The 18,825-nt window shown below is 33.0% G+C and overlaps 1 protein-coding gene across 9 annotated transcripts in view; it reads right to left on the reverse strand.

Annotated features, from left to right (window-relative positions):
* The window catches only part of COL11A1 (collagen type XI alpha 1 chain), a 217,187-nt gene that overhangs the window by 75,863 nt on the left and 122,499 nt on the right, over nucleotides 1-18,825 (reverse strand). For all 9 annotated transcript variants that reach the window (XM_086717705.1, XM_025933656.2, XM_086717706.1 and 6 more), the window contains 7 exons: nucleotides 16,794-16,847; nucleotides 12,190-12,243; nucleotides 12,012-12,056; nucleotides 11,818-11,871; nucleotides 11,247-11,291; nucleotides 7,454-7,507; nucleotides 1,223-1,276 (listed from right to left, as the gene is read on the reverse strand). In XM_086717705.1, the coding sequence (XP_086573831.1) occupies nucleotides 1,223-1,276; nucleotides 7,454-7,507; nucleotides 11,247-11,291; nucleotides 11,818-11,871; nucleotides 12,012-12,056; nucleotides 12,190-12,243; nucleotides 16,794-16,847 (360 nt within the window). The remainder of the gene's footprint in view (nucleotides 1-1,222; nucleotides 1,277-7,453; nucleotides 7,508-11,246; nucleotides 11,292-11,817; nucleotides 11,872-12,011; nucleotides 12,057-12,189; nucleotides 12,244-16,793; nucleotides 16,848-18,825) is intronic.

The following is an 18,825-nucleotide window of genomic DNA, read 5'->3' on the forward strand; positions in this document are numbered from 1 at the left end:
CTGACTGCAAGATTGGAGAATACATTTGCAAATCAGGGTATGGATTCTTCATTAAAAGGTTTATTTTATGCTCCTCATGCAGATGTAATTCCCCAGAGGAAACCCAAACAATTTTACTCTTTGGTCTCACTAAATCATATTTGATTCTGCTTTTGAAATCTAAGACTTTGAAGTTTACAATCTGACTAAAATTAAGAAGTTGCTACACTAAGAATCGTTGGTTGGTGAGCAAAACTGGAATTGAGTTGCTGCTGATAGATTGTTTATCCTACGCAGAAAATCATCCTTTTTTCAGATTTGTTGCTGTGTGTGCACTCGATACAACTCCAAATATGTCTTCATGCTGGCTGCATGCCCTAAAATGACTTTGAATCACATCGTCAAAGCTGGTCTGTGCTGTGATTTCCTTAAGAAATCTGGATAAAATTAATCAATGGTGCAATCCAAGCATTGATTCCAAGGAAACGTGCTAAGCTATGATAACTTCTGATTAGACTAACATCCCAGTGCAAAAGCCAGACACATGATTTTGTAACAGTGGCAGAATAAATAAACAAACCCACCAGCAGCCTCAAACTGTGCTTAAAGTGTCAGTTTCCCCTGTCCAAATCATTGCTATTCACAGAAGTTGTTCAGACATTTATTTAATGTGATATTCCTCATAATTTTAAAATAAAATTCAGATACATTTTTTTTCATTTACATTTTCCTACTTGAGGTGAGAGGATGCATTTGAGATAGTTTCAACCTAATTATAGCCTTATGGTTTCAACATCAGAAAATATTTCATCCCTTTGTTCTACACAGAAGAATGCATTATTTGCATGGTTAAGTATAATGTATTTCTGTTAGGGAGTGGAAGGGTGATAGGGTTGGATGGAATATATCTATAAACAAATACTTCTGTGAAAGGGTCAAGGTCAACAACCTTGCAGAGGTGTCCAAATGATAATGGGGTCTTCTCCCTAAACTCATCCCCAAAGTGCTACTATTGACAGTAAGGACAATCAAATCAAGTAACACCTCCATCCTTAAGTATATTCATTTGTAGCTGGATACAAATTTGGGTCTCTCTCTATATATATAAAATAAAATTTCAATGAAATTAATTTCTCCATTGCCCTTAACCTAGTAAAGGAACTATTAATAATAAAGTAGCTTTCTGTGAGATGATGAGGAGCCAGGGATGGAAAATTTCAATCAAAAGAATGAGGTCACTTACAGTCTCTCCACGTTGTCCAGGGTGTCCTGGCAGGCCATCCTTCCCAGGTGGTCCCTGAAATCAGAAATATTAAACACCTTATGTCACAAATATTTATTGAATTGTTTTATAGTTTAAATGTATATGTTGGACAATTTTATCATCATATTTTCATTATATACATTTCGATGTTCTGTTGATTTTACATACAGTAGTATGTGTGTATATCTCTTTGGGGGTAATTCTATCTGTAACTGTGACCAAGAGAAAACTGTGTAATTCCAATATGAACATTTTACATTTAAATGATTTCATTAGCATCTGTTTTTTAAAAAAAACATTCATATAGATTTTTAAAATTTTTACAAAAAGGTTAATTCTTCAGTACTTGACAAATGAACATTTTCCCCTCTTTTTGGTGCTCTGTTTGTAATTCAATTTCCTGTGCATCAATATTTGTACAATAGAAAGATAGTGTCCTCTAGTGGTGGTCTGAGCTTCTACCTGATAAGAATGAAAAGAAACACAAACTTCCAAATTACACTCTCTCAATTTCTTCAAGTAAAGGAAACAGGGTAAGGTTTGCTCAATTTTAGGTGTCATTGGGGCCAAATTTTCCCAGTTGGTTTTCTTAAATATCCTCCTGAACACATCATTTTTATTAAGCACTGGACAGCAAATCTACCATGTTACCACTTTCTCTAAGGGATGCTGTCTTGTGTCATGACCAAAGAAATAAATGAAGCAATTAACTAAGTACTTAAAGCAAACAACTCTGTGTGGTTCCTGTGTTTTAGATACTTAGTAGAAATAGATTGCTTCTTTAGTCTGCATTATGGATCCTTCACCCTACTCAGAAACCATTAAGTATTGGGGTCAGATTTCAAAACAGATTTAATAGGTATAGGCGGAAATATTCTCACCCTCTGGAGAAATGAAAGAAATGATCATTTTAATAACTTTTTAAAATTTTTTGACATTTATTTATTTTTAAGAGACACAGAGAGATAGAGCATGAGCAGGAGAGGGGCAGAGAGAGAGAGAGGGAGACACAGAATCCAAAGTAGGCTCCAGGCTCTGAGCTGTCAGCACAGACCCTGACATGGGGCTTGAACCCACAGACCGCAAGATCATGACCTGAGCCGGTCGGGCACTTAACCGACTGAGCCACCCAGGCGCCCCCATTTTAATAACTTTTTAAATGGTAACAGACATACCTCTCACTGTATGTTAATTATTTAAATAAATCTATCTTAAAAATAGATTATTTACAAAACTCTATTTTCAAATTGTCAATGCTTTTTAATGCTGAGTTAGAAAAAAGGTTTGTTTTAAACCATAAGAGACTCTTAAATACTGAGAACAAACTGAGGGTTGATGGGGGGTGGTGCTTAGGGAAGAGGGGAAAGTGGGTGATGGGCGTTGAGGAGGGCACCTGTTGGGATGAACACTGGGTGTTTATGGAAACCAATTTGACAATAAATTATATTTAATATTAAAAAAATGAGATTCTTTTCACTGATGGCTTTGTTCCCCAGGAGTAAGACTTTTTTCTACATTGGCTGTAACACCTCAGGAGGAAGGCTTCCTGACGGTACCAGCTCTGTCCCTGATCTCATCTTTATTGACACACTGGTTGCCATGTGAATTAGCAGCTCTAGTTAATGACTGTTATTATGACATTTCACAAGATTATTGTTCGCTCAGTGATTTGCTCATGTCTCCCAGGATCACCTGAGTGATTCCAGTGCCATCCTCCGAAAAGACCAAAACTGGAATGCTTTTAACCAAGGCCCGAAAACATTTTCGGCCATCATTTAAACATTTCTTCTTTCAAAGCCATATATTACAGATCTAGGTCTTAGGCACTATGTGTACAGTAATCTAAGATTTAGCTTTGCCCTCCGTTTAAAGGTGAAATGCAGAAATAAGTAGTTAATTGCTAGTAGACTTCATGCAGGTTCAGTATTTCAAAACAGTAAATAAGGACACATTTTGTACTTTATTATTATTTTGATACATATAGGAATAAATGTGCTACCAATTGGGGGAACTAGTAAAAGTTTTAAATAAAGACACAGAGAGTGACCACTAAAGGATAATAAATATGTAGCAGGCTTTTCCCCCGCCCATACTAAAATGCCTCTCAAATTATGTGTTTTGCCATCAGCACAAGCCATTTATATGTTTTCTTACAAATCTGTAAGTATAAATGTTCACTATCTCATATTTGCTAGTTTGAGACATATAGATTATACTTTTATTGCACAATATTATAACCTTTTAAAACTGTTAAATTTGATCTTAGATCAAAATGACATCACCTAGGGGTGACTGCAACACGATTTTTAATGGCTTTCCTACATATCCTGAGGGAACAGTGTTCTTTAAGTATATATTCCAAATATTAAGTGATTAATTCTAAATAATCATAATGGCTCAATAGTCTATCCAATAAAAGAAAGTAGATTAACTACTCATGGCATTAATTTTAAAATCATAATTTTATTGGTCAAAAAATACTGCCCCTTTGATGTTGTTGAAGGGCAGTGGCAACAAATTTATCTAAATGAGGGTGTGCATATACAGCAAGGTAATCTGTGAAAAGACACTTACTAAATAAATGTTAAGGCTATTTTTTTTTTACCTCCCATTGGCAAGGAGTTTTGATTTTTTGTCTTCTATAAATAGACTGTATCTTATAATAGTTATAAGTCTTAATCACCTCAAGTTAAAATTTTTCTTAAATGGGGTAACTATATGCTGACATTGGCATGAGGTTAACAGACTCTAAACATGAACATTTTAAGCACTCAATAAATAACATTTGTGAATGTATATCTATGTAAATTTATATATAAAAACATATGCATATTTTCTGATTACAATGAAGATGAACCAATTAATAGGCAGGAAAAGAAGCTTGGCTCTATCCCTCCACTCAATTTCTTCCTTCCATATCCAAGAGATGAAGGCATTTCTGTCCTAAAAATGTTATAAAACTGCATACCAGAGAAATAATAGGTACTTTTATTTCATGCTCTAATGTTTCACTTGACAGAGAAACAGTGTATAAAAATCATTTTGTTTAGCAGTGAAAGCAATGTTCCTGAATAGTGTCATGTCTCTCCAACTAGATGGCATGCTTCTCAAGTGTAGGCATTTATTACACTTTTAATGCTTCATAGAGACAAAATGCATGCTTGATTAATGGCTCAAAACTTGTTGAAAGATACATGAGAGAATGAACTGAAAAAGTCTGAGGAAAAATGGGTCAAATGGCTTTCTTTGACAATAAAATTACATTATATGAAAGAAACAATTCTTAGCAATCTGTGCAATCTGTGCAAATATAAACGGTATGATAATGTGGAAGTTATACATATCACTGGATTTTATGTTGCTAAACAATGATCTATGCATGCACATGGCTTCAAAATACTTATGAAAAACGTCTTATGTATGAAATCATTTCTTGGAACTGTATTTTCACTTCTCTACATGTGAAACGTTGCATGACAATATTACGTTTGGAACGCAACTGAGATAGTGGGTAAACAACATTATATACAAGTAGTATCAATCTTACCCTGTATTTAATACTAGCTCTTTACATTAATCCTTTCATAATACTATAATACAGATAACAATCCTTTCTTGATGTGTTCACAGTAATAAAGCAAAACCGTTAGAATAATATTTCAAACAGTGTCTAAAATTATTGCAAAAAATAAGAGATTGCTTCAACATTTAATATTTACTTTAAGCCAGTATTTCGTCAGAGAACAAACTGAGGGTTGCTGGAGGGGTGTTGGATGGGGGGATAGACTGAATGGATGATGGGCATTATGGAGGGCATTTGTTGGTATGAGCACTGGATGTTATATGTAAGTGATGAATCACTAAATTCTAACCCTGAAACCATTATTCACTAGATGTTAACTAACTTGGATTTAAATAAAATAAAAAAAGTTGCTTTTAATGATAAATAATTCATTTTTAAACCTGTGAGCTAAAGTCAAATGTGAAAGTTATCAGTGGAAATAGAGGGTTATTCAAACTCAATAAGAAGTTGGAGACCATATGCATTTAGTTATAAATTATTTTCAACATGCTTGAAAGTATAATGTAACCAGATGCAACATTTATTTAAAATTTTAACATCTTAATTCAGAATTTTCCAAATTGTTCCTTTATACAAGACTACTATTGGACTATATTTGGTTAACTATAATTATTAGAAAATAGAGAACTGGAATATACAATTTTTTGAAATACTGGCATATATAAATAGTCTCACATTTCTTCATACAGGATGCATGCTGTGGTTTTGTCAAAAAGACTCAGTTCAAAATCAATTTAGAACTTTCAGTCAAAAAATATATATCAGTGAGCCTCTAAATGAAAATATCCAGGATGTGAGTAAAACTACTAGTAATGATTTAGTTATTTGTATCATTATAATGAAAAAACATTTGGTTCTCAAATTATTAACTGAAAATTTAGCTATACTTTGTTTCCTGCTGAGTAAATCATATTCAAACTATGTTAGTTATATTTTCAGCCAAAATATTTTTGAGCTTTGTTACTTAAAATATGGCCTAGGAGCACAGTATTGGCATCACCTGGAACTTTGTTAGTAACTTCAAGACTCATGACTCACTCCAGGCCTACTGAATCAAATCTACATTTTTTTTAATGTTTATTTATTTTTGAGAGAGAGAGAGAAAGAGCATGAGCAGGGAAGGAGCAGAGACAGAGAGAGGGAGACACAGAATCTGAAGCAGGCTCCAGGCTCTGAGCTATCAGCGCAGAGTCCAATGCAAGGCTCGAATCCATTAGCTGTGACATCATGACCTGAGCTGAAGTCAGATGATTAACCGACTAAGCCACCCAGATGCCCCCAAATCTACATTTTTACCAAGATACCAAAATAATTTGTATGCACATTAAAGTTTAGACAGCATTGTCAAATGTAGACTAGAAGAGTGGCTCACAAACTTTAGCATGCATCAGAACTATCTGGAGAATTTGTTAAACAGACTGGGCCCCTCTCTTAGAGTTCTGAGTTAGCTGAGTGATGTAGGGAGAAGACTGTATGTCTAACAAACCCCAGGTAGTACTGATGTTCTGGTCCAAGGACCACACTTTGAGAACAACTTCCTTAGACATGTGGGTGCTATGGCCTGTAAGTTCGTATTGAAATTCACATTGAAATGCCTAATTCATGATGTTGAAATCCTAACCCTCAGAGGCAATGTTAGTAAGTTGGGCCATGGGTAGGTGTTTAAGTCATGAAGGTAGACCCCTCATAAATGAGATCAGTGACTTAAGAAAGAGACTCCAAGAGCTTCCTAGCCCCTTCTGCCCTGTTACCTGAAAAAGGGCCCCCACCTGACCATGCTGGCTCCCTGAGCTAGAACTTCTGGCATCTAGAACTGTGCGAAATAAACTTCTGTTGTTTATAAGCTCTCTAGTCTCTGTGGGTAAACAACATTGTGTGCTTTGTTTGTTTGCTTGTTTGTTTGTTTTTTGTTATAGCAGCCAGAATGGACTAAACCAGTGATTAAGTTGATTCTAGTTCTCATAAATAAACTGAGTAGGTTACTAAGAAAAGAAAAATAAAACAACTGAGCAATGAGCATGTCTGATATTCCCATATACATTTAAGTGTGGAAATAAAGGATTTCCATTAACTTTGTGAAGATACTTGAATGAGCAAATTTTATAAAAGGGATATAATTCAGAAAGGATTATCATTATTTTTTTTAAAAGCACAGATGATAGACAAAAATAATAAATACAAATAAACAAATTACAATGAAATGTAAGTAATGTCAGAATGCCAGAGAATGTTTAGGAAGTGATATTTTGAAGGATACATTGGATGATGGAAGACAAAAGAGAAGTTCTGATGTAACAAATATTTAAGATGCAGTAACGATTTTTAATGCCATCAGTAATATGGCACTGCAGTGGAGGAGTATTTGAGAGAATAACATCCAGGTTGTTCATGTCTTTGATGTACTTTGCAAGAATCTTTATGAAGATCTATTTGGGTTATATCAGAAACATTCAATAAACGTCATAAATTGAAAAATGTACATTCTTTGACGTCACCAATTGCAATTTATTTTTATTAGAATTTTCGTCAATATTTGCATCTAAAAATTACTTAAAATATAAACTGTGACTCTTGAAAATTTGAAAACATTGTCAAATGAAGAAATAAAGAAAAACTATGGTACTTACAGGAGGACCTTTAGGTCCAGGGAATCCAACTGGACCCTGAGGTCCTTGAGGGCCCTGAAAATAAAAAGCAGTGGAGAAATTTAAGAATATGCCTTAAAAGATACATCTTTATACTTTACAGTTTATTTCTACAGATGAAACACAATATAGCATACAGCTTCTTCATCATCACGACAGAACTACAGTAATGTAACAAGATAATGTAAGCTAATCTAAAAGTTAAATGCATGATTTTTCACCTTATTCAGTACTCAAAACCACACACCAATGGCCTTAAATCATGAGCACTGTAAATATTTAGAATTCATAATAAAGTGAGCAGAACATAGATGTATCAAGAAGCTCCATACTTTTAACATTAGTTGGAAACATCCTTGGGACAGAATAATTCAATTCCCTAGCCACCCCCAAAAAATTATTTTTAAAATTGACTCTATAAATGTTCTGATTCTAGTCATACAAAAGTAAAGGAAAAAATAAGTGACTAATTCAGAAAGACCTTTAACTAATTTCTATATTTACAATGTATTTTGGAAGATGCCAATATCTCATTTTACTCATATATAAAATTCTTTTGTAGATCAGAGAAAAAACGCTTTATTGTATTATTTTTCTCATTAACATTCAATGTAAAAATACATTTATAATATTGTTTTAACTTAATCTTTAATCAACATTATTATTCAATACTTATATTAATATAAATTTAAAATGCAGTAAATAGACCCTATTATAGTGACAGCAAAATAATTGGTGAAGATAATCCTTTATGTTCCCAGAACATAATAATTATGTTTCCAAAAGAAATATATATATATAATGGAACATAATATAAATAGGATTTCTTAAATAACTCAACTAGAATAGGATTTATTTATATTTAAATAAAAAATGAAGTTTGCTAAAATTGGTCTTTACTCTTTTCAGTTTATCAGTTTAGCCTTTCCAAGGGAAATTTCATTATCATTTTTAAGCCAATGCTAGTTCAGAAATCAGCACAAATTATTGCTATTACCAGCATCTTACCTTAAAATCAAAAAGAAACTTCAAAGTTCAATATGTCATTAAATAAATAGATATCACAGTGTAATTACCAAAAACACTGGGCAACCTTTGGGACTTACAAATTTTGGTACTCTCATTGAAGTATGAAACTATCATTCTTAAATATATATCATAATAACTTAATATTATAAACAAAGTTTTATTTTAAATATAAAATACTAGGGGGTTCTGGGGTAGCTCAGTTGGCTAAGCATCCGACTTCGGGTCAGGTCATGATCTCAGAGTTTGTGAGCACCACATCGGGCTCTGTGCTGACAGGTCAGAGCCTGAAGCCTGCTTCAGATTCTGTGTCTGTCTGTCTCTCTCTCTCTCTCTCTCTCTCTCTCTCTCTCTCTCTCATTGCTCCTTCCCTGCTTATGCTCTGTCTCTGTCTCTCAAAATTAAACATTTAAAACAATTTTAAATATAAAATTTTTTTAAATATTATTTTTTAGGCTATGTAGCAAGCTCTATTTTTCTAATTCCTTAATATGTAGTTTCTTTGCCTTCTAAATTTCTGCTCCTTTTCAACCAAAATTTGATTTTGGATTTAAATTTCTTTAAGGAAAAAAAAATTCAAAAATCACTTCTCTACAGAATACATAGAAGAAAAAGTGGACCTGTATAAAATTCCACAAGAAAGTGTTGACATAGTCCTTCCATATTAATGAAAATAGTTTCCAGGTGATGTGGAAAATACATACTCAGTGTAAAGACAGTGTTGGAACCCAGTAAGTGTTGCCAGATAAAAACCAAGTACCTAGTGAAGTTTGAATTTGAGATAAATAATGAATAATAATATTCCCCAATATTGCAAAGGACATACTTATACCACAAACTATTCTGTTGTTCATGTAAAAATTTAAATTTAATTGGGTGCCTTAAGTCTTTTTATTTTATTTCATTTTTTATTGTTGTTGTTTTTTGGCTTTTGCTAAATCTGGTAATCTTAGAACAACTAAAAGCTGTCTTAACTAAGTCTTTAATAATAGGCATCCATGATCCACAAATCATGAGTATGAGGAATTATTATATTTAAGCTGCAGAGTATCCTAATTAGTAAATATATAATAGTATATATTTAAAATATCCTACAACATGTACATAATATGTACATATAATACTATATATATATATATTTATAAGCAAATATATTGTTAAAGAAGTCCATTGAAATGGCAAAAATAGGTATTTCCATTTCTAGTTCAATAGTACTATAAAACTCTCCCCCTAAACTTCCCAAGTTATTTATTTTAAAGAAAATATTTGGTAATATCATTTCTATCATTCTTCAACTATGCCTAAGACATAACCAAATAGTTTATGATACATAAAATTCTTTGGAGAAAATGAGGATATGTTAGGGAGAAAAGGTTTCATCAACTATGCAGAATATAGGAAGTATGTCTTGTATATTTAAAATGTATGAATGCTATTTAAAAATGGTTTCCAGCTTACTTAATTTTTTTTTTATAATAACCTCTACTTTAAGCTTCAAAATACACTTTCCTTACTCTCAAAGTATTTTTACAATTACGAGTAATCATGCTGTTGGGTCACACTGTTATGTTCCAAAATTGTGAATATATATGGTTGATCATGACATTTTGGAATGCAGAAACAAAATATGAAAGAAAAATAGTTTATGCTTTAAAAACAAAACTCCTAGTTTTGCTATAATTTGTCAAGTGGTTCTATTCCATTTAATGATTTAGCCATTTTAATTAAATTGCATCCTCTTATTAAGATTATTTTGACCATCACATTTTTAAAATGTGTATGTTATTTATGATTTTAAAATGTACAGGATGGACTTAATTTGGGAATAGTTCATCAATAGTGAGAGATATTTAGCAAGAAAGTTTACTTTAATTAAATATGAACCAAAGCTTTGAAACAACTATAATTAAATGTTTATTCTTAAGTCTTATCTACTGACATTTCTGTCACAAATAGAAACTTCATTCCAAAAAATTACTTATTCTCAGTTTTAAGTTACATATCATGGGGTATTTCAGTTTTCTCTTTGTGAAACATCTATTATAAATTTCAAATAATAATATACAAAAATATATTACTATAACTGCATAATACTAAACATTGTTATAGAATATTCAGAAAGGAGTAATTTCTTTAACAGTAATACAGATTGAATATTTAAAATTCAAGAAGATCACTTTCAAAAACTCTGGCTACAAAAATGCTTTATTTTGCCAAAAGAAAACAAATAAAGGGCATGCTTACTCATGTATATTTAGCTTTATTTTATATCAATTGAAAATCAATTTACTAAATAGTTTTTCTATTTACTGGAATAGATGTTTTATCCTGATTTGAATGTATATCGATTCTGACTTAATGGCTACTGGGAGCTTGCCTTTTACCAGCATAATGTTGCTTCCAGCTCTATGGACAAAATGAATATCAACAGGGAACACAGGAGGACTGAAGGAGAAGGCATAGGTGTCATATGGATATTCAAAAAAAATTTATTTGGCTTGAGTTTGAGAGACATCATAGGGCAATTATGCACATTAATTCTCTCATTTCTATAACAAAATTGGTAGCACATAAGTGATTAAGATTTTTTAAGAAGTAAATTAAAAAATAAGAACTTTTAAATTCTGAATAGATTTTGCAAATTTCTGTGTACATGTATTTGCAGACACATGTGCTTTTTCCCAGAAATTTAAATACTTGCAAAATATTAATATTTATTTTATGTTACTGTATCCTGTATCATACGTACTCTTTCACCAGGAGGGCCAGGAGGGCCATCACCACCTGAAGTACCCTATCAAAAATAAAAAAAGAAAAGAGAAAAAAAGAAAAATCAGTTTTGATTCCTTCTGATAGCATTTGTCCTCTGGAAGAGGAACTTACAGCAAACGCAAATAGAATACTTCTTTTTTTTTTTAATATAATTTATTGTCAAGTTAGCTAACACACTGTAGAGTACACAGCGTGCTTTTGGCTTCGGGAGTAGATTCCCATGATTCATCGCTTACAACACCCAGTGCTCATCCCAACAAGTGCCTCCTCCATGCCCATCACCCATTTTCCCCTCTTCCCTGCCCCTCACATCATTCCTCAGTTTGTTCTCTGTATTTAAGAGTCTCTTATGGTTTGCCTCCCTCTCTCTTTGTAACTATTTTTTTCCCTTCCCTTCCCCCATGGTCTTCTGCTAACTTTCTCAAATTCCACACATGAGCGAGAACATATGATAACTGTCTTTCTCTGACTGACTGACTTACTTCACTTAGCATAATACCCTCAATACCCTCCAGTTCTATCCATGACAGAACAAGTACTTCTAATACCTTTGGACCAGGTTTCCCCGTGGGACCTCTCGCACCTCTTGAACCTCGAGGACCCTGCATACGAGAGCAAAAGATGAAACCGATCAAGTGTCAGGCACACCCGAAAGCACAGAATCTGTTTTTATTTTTGAAGAAACTTATCTTGAAACATTAAATCCAAAATGAAAATTATTATTTTAAATAAAGCCACCCACCGTTGGGCCACGTTGACCCCGAGGTCCTGGTTTGCCAGCTACACCCTGCCAAAGACAGTTCAAACAGTTTCAGTAGGCAGCATATCACAGCGAATCGTGAGTCAGGTGCTGAAAGACAGGTACTCATGCAAGAACATTTGTATGAGATAGTCCAGGACAATAGACTTCTATACCATACCCGTGCACCTTTCTCTCCATTGGCACCTGGAAACCCAGGAAATCCAGTGGAACCCTACAAAAATAAAAATAATAAACAATGAGTATGGTAACGTTTTTAGACACAAGCTGCAGGCCTTTAGGAAAATGAACTTACAATAACATCTGAAATCCTGGAAGCAGTGAAAGCATGAATTGATAAAATACATTTTAGTTTTTCACTTTAAAATAATGAACCAAGTATCATTTCCCATATTAGAAAACAGCAATTAGAGAACACTATATAAAATAATTTTGACTTACAATTCTACACACTTGCTTCAACTTGGAAGAAAAATCTTATTTGTCATGAGCATGAATAAATATTAAAATAAGAATTTTATAAAAATTTTCCTAAATTAACATTGTTGTATTTATATATTTGAAACCTTTAATTTAATATTTTTACACCTTTAGAATTGAATCAAATCATAAAGGCTAAAAATCTTCTTCCATCTTTCTGCTTGATGTTTGAATGTGGTTAAACCTAGCTGAGAGTTTAAGTCAGGCAGTCCAGCATTAAAGTCCTGTTTTTGGAATTCCAAAGGCATAAATTCATAACTTATGTTTATCATACATTCACCTAAGTTGGGTACATTACTTATCCTCTCCAAGCATAGTTTTTCTGCAAAATGAGGACACTCACCTACATCTTATAGGTACTTTGACTTTGTGGGCGATTAGAATAAAGGAAGGCAAGGTATACAAATGATAATGATAGATAACAATAAGTATTGGTTGTTTAAAGGTGTAATAGGCACAGTGAAAGCTTCATACTTCATCCACAGACAGTCACATTTTACAGATGGAATATAATATAGTCCCCCATTTCATCTTGTGCATATTCCAGATTTTTATCTGTTTACAGATTCCTTTGAACATGACTGTGACTGGTTTGCTTTATCGTATCATGAAACAGAACAGATTAAAGTTCAGATCTTTTCTCCTCAATGTGCTAACTATGAGACTTTGGAAAGTGTGTGCTTCCAAATACTCACTTTTCCTATTCAGACCACTTTATGAATTAAATGCAATAATGTATAAAATATCCAGCAGAGTAGTAGACATTCAGATTTTACATACTTTCCCATGTGTTAAGGGAGATATAACAAAACCTTCCTTTGACTTGAATATATTTCTTGCTTTTCTTTCCATTCATTTGGATTAAATTACCCCTAAAATAATATTTATCTAAGTGATAAGTGTCCCCTCCATGTCATGATAATTCAGAGTAATTCCTAATAATGTGGATTGTCAAATCCCACTGCAGATTTCTCTCTCTAGCAGAAGGACCCAGGAATCTGCATCTTTAACAATTCCTCCAGGTGATGTATATAATAGATATCAATGTATATTTCCTCCAGGAGAAAGTTGTATGTGAAGCCTTATGGGAGCTGATGGCCAAAACAATTATCCATTGCACTGCTGAGCTTCTTTTTATGACCCATTTCCCAATATATTCTAATTCATAGCTACTATGTGATTCACCTGAGGACAATTGTTAGGACATGTAATATTCACATAATGGGGAAATAATGTCTGCAAATTATGTTTTTTGAAGGGCTTTCAAAGCCTTTTTCTCTATCAAAATGAGAAGTTAGATCTGGTAGAGGATTACTATGGGACTACTCTAGGAATTTGACAAGTGAGTAGAATCCAATATAGAAATAACCTACTCTACCAGATTTTATCTGTGAACAAATATTCATTTCTGTCTTGAATAGAATAGATAACTAATCACATTTGTAGAGACTCCATTCAAACAAATTGCTCTATGCATCAATTTTATTGTTATAAAATTTATTTTCTTATGTAAGTTTCTGCTCTAGGCAATTTATGAGAAAAAAACAAAAATGCCCAATCCATCAACTAAATAGTTTGTAATATAAAGGCATATTCTTCTTTTCTCACATAAGGAGTTATCACCAAAATATAAAATTTCCATGATAGGTTTTTACTTTATTTTAATTTTAATGTTTATTCATTTTTGAGAGAGAGAGAGAAAGAGAGAGAGTGAGAGCTAGCAGGGGAGAGGCAGAGAGAGAGAGAGAGAGAGAGAGAGAGAGAGAATCTGAAACAGGCTCCAGGCTCTGAGCTGTCAGCACAGAGCCCAGTGAGGGGCTTGAACTCATTAACTGTGACATCATGACCTGAGCTGAAGTAGGACGCTTAACCAAGTGGGCCACACAGGCACCTCAGGAATTATAGGTTTTTAAATGGAAAAAACAAACAGCAAATGAAAGGCTGAAAAGTCAAAGATTAATGGTAAAATTGGCTCACCAATTGTGAAACTTACAAAATTATTTGAATGCTGTTTTAAATATAAAGAATCCTACATTAAAACAGATTTACTTTTTGAAGTAGTGATCTATCTTTTTATAGTACCAATGATGATGCAACTTTCAAATACCCATTGTGATTTACATTGCTAGTAAGATATTAAATAAATTATATTGTCTAACTATAGTCCTTAAACTGCTTAAGAGATTAGCAGTTGAATTTCACTTTTAGTGCAATATAGATTTAAATATATTCAAAATTCATTAGATTCCACATAGGAAAAAAATGTGAAGATATCTTTGATCTTTGATGAGACCATTATTTTTTGTTTTAGAACTAAGAAACGTTAATCATTTTTGATCATAAAAACAGTTATTGTGAACAGTAATATGAAAAAATAAAAACCAAGGTTTCAGACATTTTGGTTAAGGAGTAAAGAAGAAAAATGTTTGATTTCTCTAGGAAGAAACATTTCTCTCCAGTCACTCTGGTGCATTTTGTTAATAAAAATAACTCAAAGAATATTGAACAGAGTATTGTCATAGGAAAAACAGAAGGAAATAAGAATGTCAAATAAAAGAATATTGTGCTAAGCCTTCAAGTAATATGATAGTTTTCTGTTTTTAAATCAAAATAGCACAATTGCAATTCAATTTCCTAATTATATCAAGAACTCATCAAGCAATCTAATGATAGCTTAAAGTTGTGGGTTATGCAGTGAATGTTGTTTTTTTTTTTTTCACTCATAATACTTGTGAAAATGCTTGACATTTGAAAGGAAGGTAGCTAAGAGACAGGGCAGTGTATTAGAGACAATATCTAAAAGGTAAAACTTACTAATAAGCATTCTAAATGTAGCTAGAAACCTTTAAATGATGCATGTGTTATTTTTAAGTCACAGATGAAAAGCTCAAAGCATTATGTTTACCTCTTACTATACAAGGGATTCCACATTTTCTAGAAACTCAATGAAAATTTATAAGACAAAACCACATAGCAAGCCTAATACAGTGTCATCACAGGACAATGAGTGAACATAAGTACATGCAGTTCACATTTGTCAAGAGGAAGGACATTCTGGTTTCCCAATGATTATCTGGGGAACTTATTAATAAATATGTTTGGAGATTATTATATAAACAGGATTTATCTTTATATACGATTCCTGTCAAGCCTGAATGGGTCAAACAGAGACAGATTGAAAGGTAGATGGATAGATAGATAGTCTGTCTCATGGGCATATAAGTATTTTAATAGTAAAACCAAAATGTATGTATTAATTTATTTAACCACTTTAATTAACTAGTCAATGCAAGAAGTGCAGCCTTGACAAAGTTTTAAGATTAGCTTGAGGAAAATTAGCACACCAGGGTAAACACCTATTTTTAAAACCATCTATTTTTATGCTTAAAATATGTATATTTCAAATAGTTAAAATAAAATTTTAGTTCTGTAGTGGATCAGATGGTGGCCCCAAATCCATATATCTGATATTCAAATCTCTGGAACATGTGAATGTTGCCTTATTTGGAAAAAGAGGTCTTTGTAAGTGTAGGTTAAGTTAAGGATCTTGAAATGAGATCATGTGGTCCCTAAATGCAAAGACAAGTGTCTTTATAAGAGACAGAAGAGATGACAGAGAGAAAAAAAAAGGCCATGTGGAGATGGCAGAGCTATGCAGAGACAAACCACGGACTGCCCTGGTTTACTAGAAGCTGGAAGAGACAAGGAGAGACTCTAGCCTAGAGCTTTTGGAGGGACTGGGGCCCTGCTGACACCTTGATTTTATTAGGCTTCTGGTCTCCAGAACCATAACAGAGTAAATCTTTGTTGTTTTAAGTCACCAAGTTTGTAGAAATTTGTTACAGTAGCCCTAGGAAACAAATACTGGGGAAAGGAGGGAAGAGAAAGATGATGAAAGATGTATTGTAATTTTTTTTTAAAGGCAGCAAGTGGAAATTAAAACCCTTAGGGTACTAGAAATGAAATCAAAAACTGTTATCCATCATTTATCATCCCCTTTATAACTTCTAGATATAGTAGTATGTCACTCTGGAATAGTCCTGATTCCAATTACAAGGAAGTAGCTGACAATGTCTTCCTTTTATGACACTGTCTGCTAAAATACTCCAGTCCATAATCACCTAGGCTCCCGGAGCTCCTTGTATACCAGGCACTCACAAACCTGATGTCTTTCCCTCGTGAAATTATATTTTAAGGATTTATCATCTCTGTGTTACAAACCATTATGTATGATTAATTCTACAAAATGTTGATAAACTATAAACATCAAGCTAATTGTTTTACCTTTGGACCTTGTCTTCCTGGATATCCTGGTAATCCTGGAACACCAAGTTTCCCCTAAAGTTAAAAAAAAATAATAATAAAGATTCTAAGTTGAATTAAGTTTAAATGATGATTTTAGCCATTTTTCTAGAAGTTAGAACCACATATTTGTACAGTCAAAGGGAAGATTTACAAGTTTTCACCATACTTTACTTACATTACATTTCTTCATTTGCATAGGGAAAAATTGTTTTGGACATATTTCTAATGCTATAACGTTCTCTAACTTAACACCTGTCTAAGTGACAGTGCCTTCTTTGGGGGCAGGACCCTGAGCTAAAAAGAATTCTAGGACTCTCTCTGAACTCTTAAGCATGACTAAAGAAAATGCCTAAGCTTTTCAACATTAAAAGTATTTAAAGTTAGTTGATGTAGTTAGAACTGCATTTAGATTTTATCATTTCAGCTGGAGTTAATCCTTTTTATAAAATGATTTCATTTCTCATGTAAATACAAAGTAAGCAATCCTGAGTTATTTAAGTATTTCTCCCTGAGCAGTTTAAAGAACTATACAAGAAATTCTGACCTAATTTTGGGGCCAAGCTGCTTCTTCTTTTCAAACATCTGGAAAATCTGGGTTAATCAACACATCAAATGTTGAGAACTATAGCTATGTAATGATGATTTTTGTGGAGTGTTAATTCCTGCAGGTGGGACCTTAAATGTGCAACAATTTTATTCCAGTGCAATGAGATTACTTCTCAAAAAGTGCTAAAACAGTAAATTGAAGCAAAGTCCAAAGATGTGTAACAAATACCAAGAGGTTTAAAATGCTACACTAGCAAAATTTCACCCTGAACAAAGCATTAACTTAAAAATACAGGTAATGAGAAAATTAAACTAAATTTCTGAATAAAATGTTTGTGGAATTTTACTGTGGCTATTTTCCTTAAGATTTTATAAAAGCACACTCCATATATATAATATTATTTATCAAAGTCTTAAAACATTGGGAAGCACATAGCATCATTGTTTCCCATGTACATTTAAACAAAATAAGAATAGAAACAAAAACAAATCCAAATTACTACATGTAACAGTAAGAGAGGAACAGCAACTTTATGAGCCACAATAAATATTTTACTGGATGAATCAAGGTAAGAAAATAGGAATATAGTTTATGACCTTGTTATTATAGATTGAACTAAAGAGTTGTCTGATTCAAGATCAACACTGCATAGGTAAGCAGTCTTCAAATGGAAAATATGCAAACAAGCCCTAAGAAGTATGCTTATAATGATGTCCCTTTGGATGCATTAAGTTATCATGTCTGTTTTATGCCACTGATTTCAAGGTTAATGAAATTCTCTAATTATGATCATGAAGTCTTTGTGTTCCATGTTAATTACTGTATTAGAATATAGACTCTTACTCACTTTAGAGTCATTTCAAAATAAATCCAGGCAGAAGTTTTGTTTGCCTTTTCAATATGGTGATGGGCAACTTCCATAAAGGGGAAATGCTAATGAAATGTTAAAGAAAAATTGTGGAGTAAAGTCCTGATGCCTCTGAAGAGACTCTGGCGTCATTTACAAGAATAAAGTGGAGGAAGGATGGGAGGAAGTTCTCATAATAGTCTGAAACTAATAGTCTGTGATAGGGCCTTGGAAGCCTTTGTTTCCTCTCATCCTTTCCTTCCCTGACTAAACATGATGACATTATTCATCAGTTCACAAATGGCAACTGGGAGGGTGAAACTTTAGAAGAACTACTACATCAGATGATTCATAATGACATGAGGAAACATCTTCTTACCTATGCAGTCACAGTGCCTGTGTAATCCTTATATATTGTTCTTCTGAGCCAGGATGGCAAGGAGGGAAATTAAGAGTTTTCTTAAACAGCATGGAATTCTCATATTTTATAGAATAGTGGCATGCTCAATATAGAAAATTTGGAAAGCAGGTATACATATTAAAAGGAAGGAAATCATCTGAGTTATACCACCAAGAAATAATTCGTATTTATATTTTTCTTTAGTGTACAAATAGGA

This window comes from Puma concolor, chromosome C1, assembly GCF_028749965.1.
Source record: "Puma concolor isolate L17-30 chromosome C1, mPumCon1.1.hap2, whole genome shotgun sequence".
NCBI classification, from domain to species: domain Eukaryota; kingdom Metazoa; phylum Chordata; class Mammalia; order Carnivora; family Felidae; genus Puma; species Puma concolor.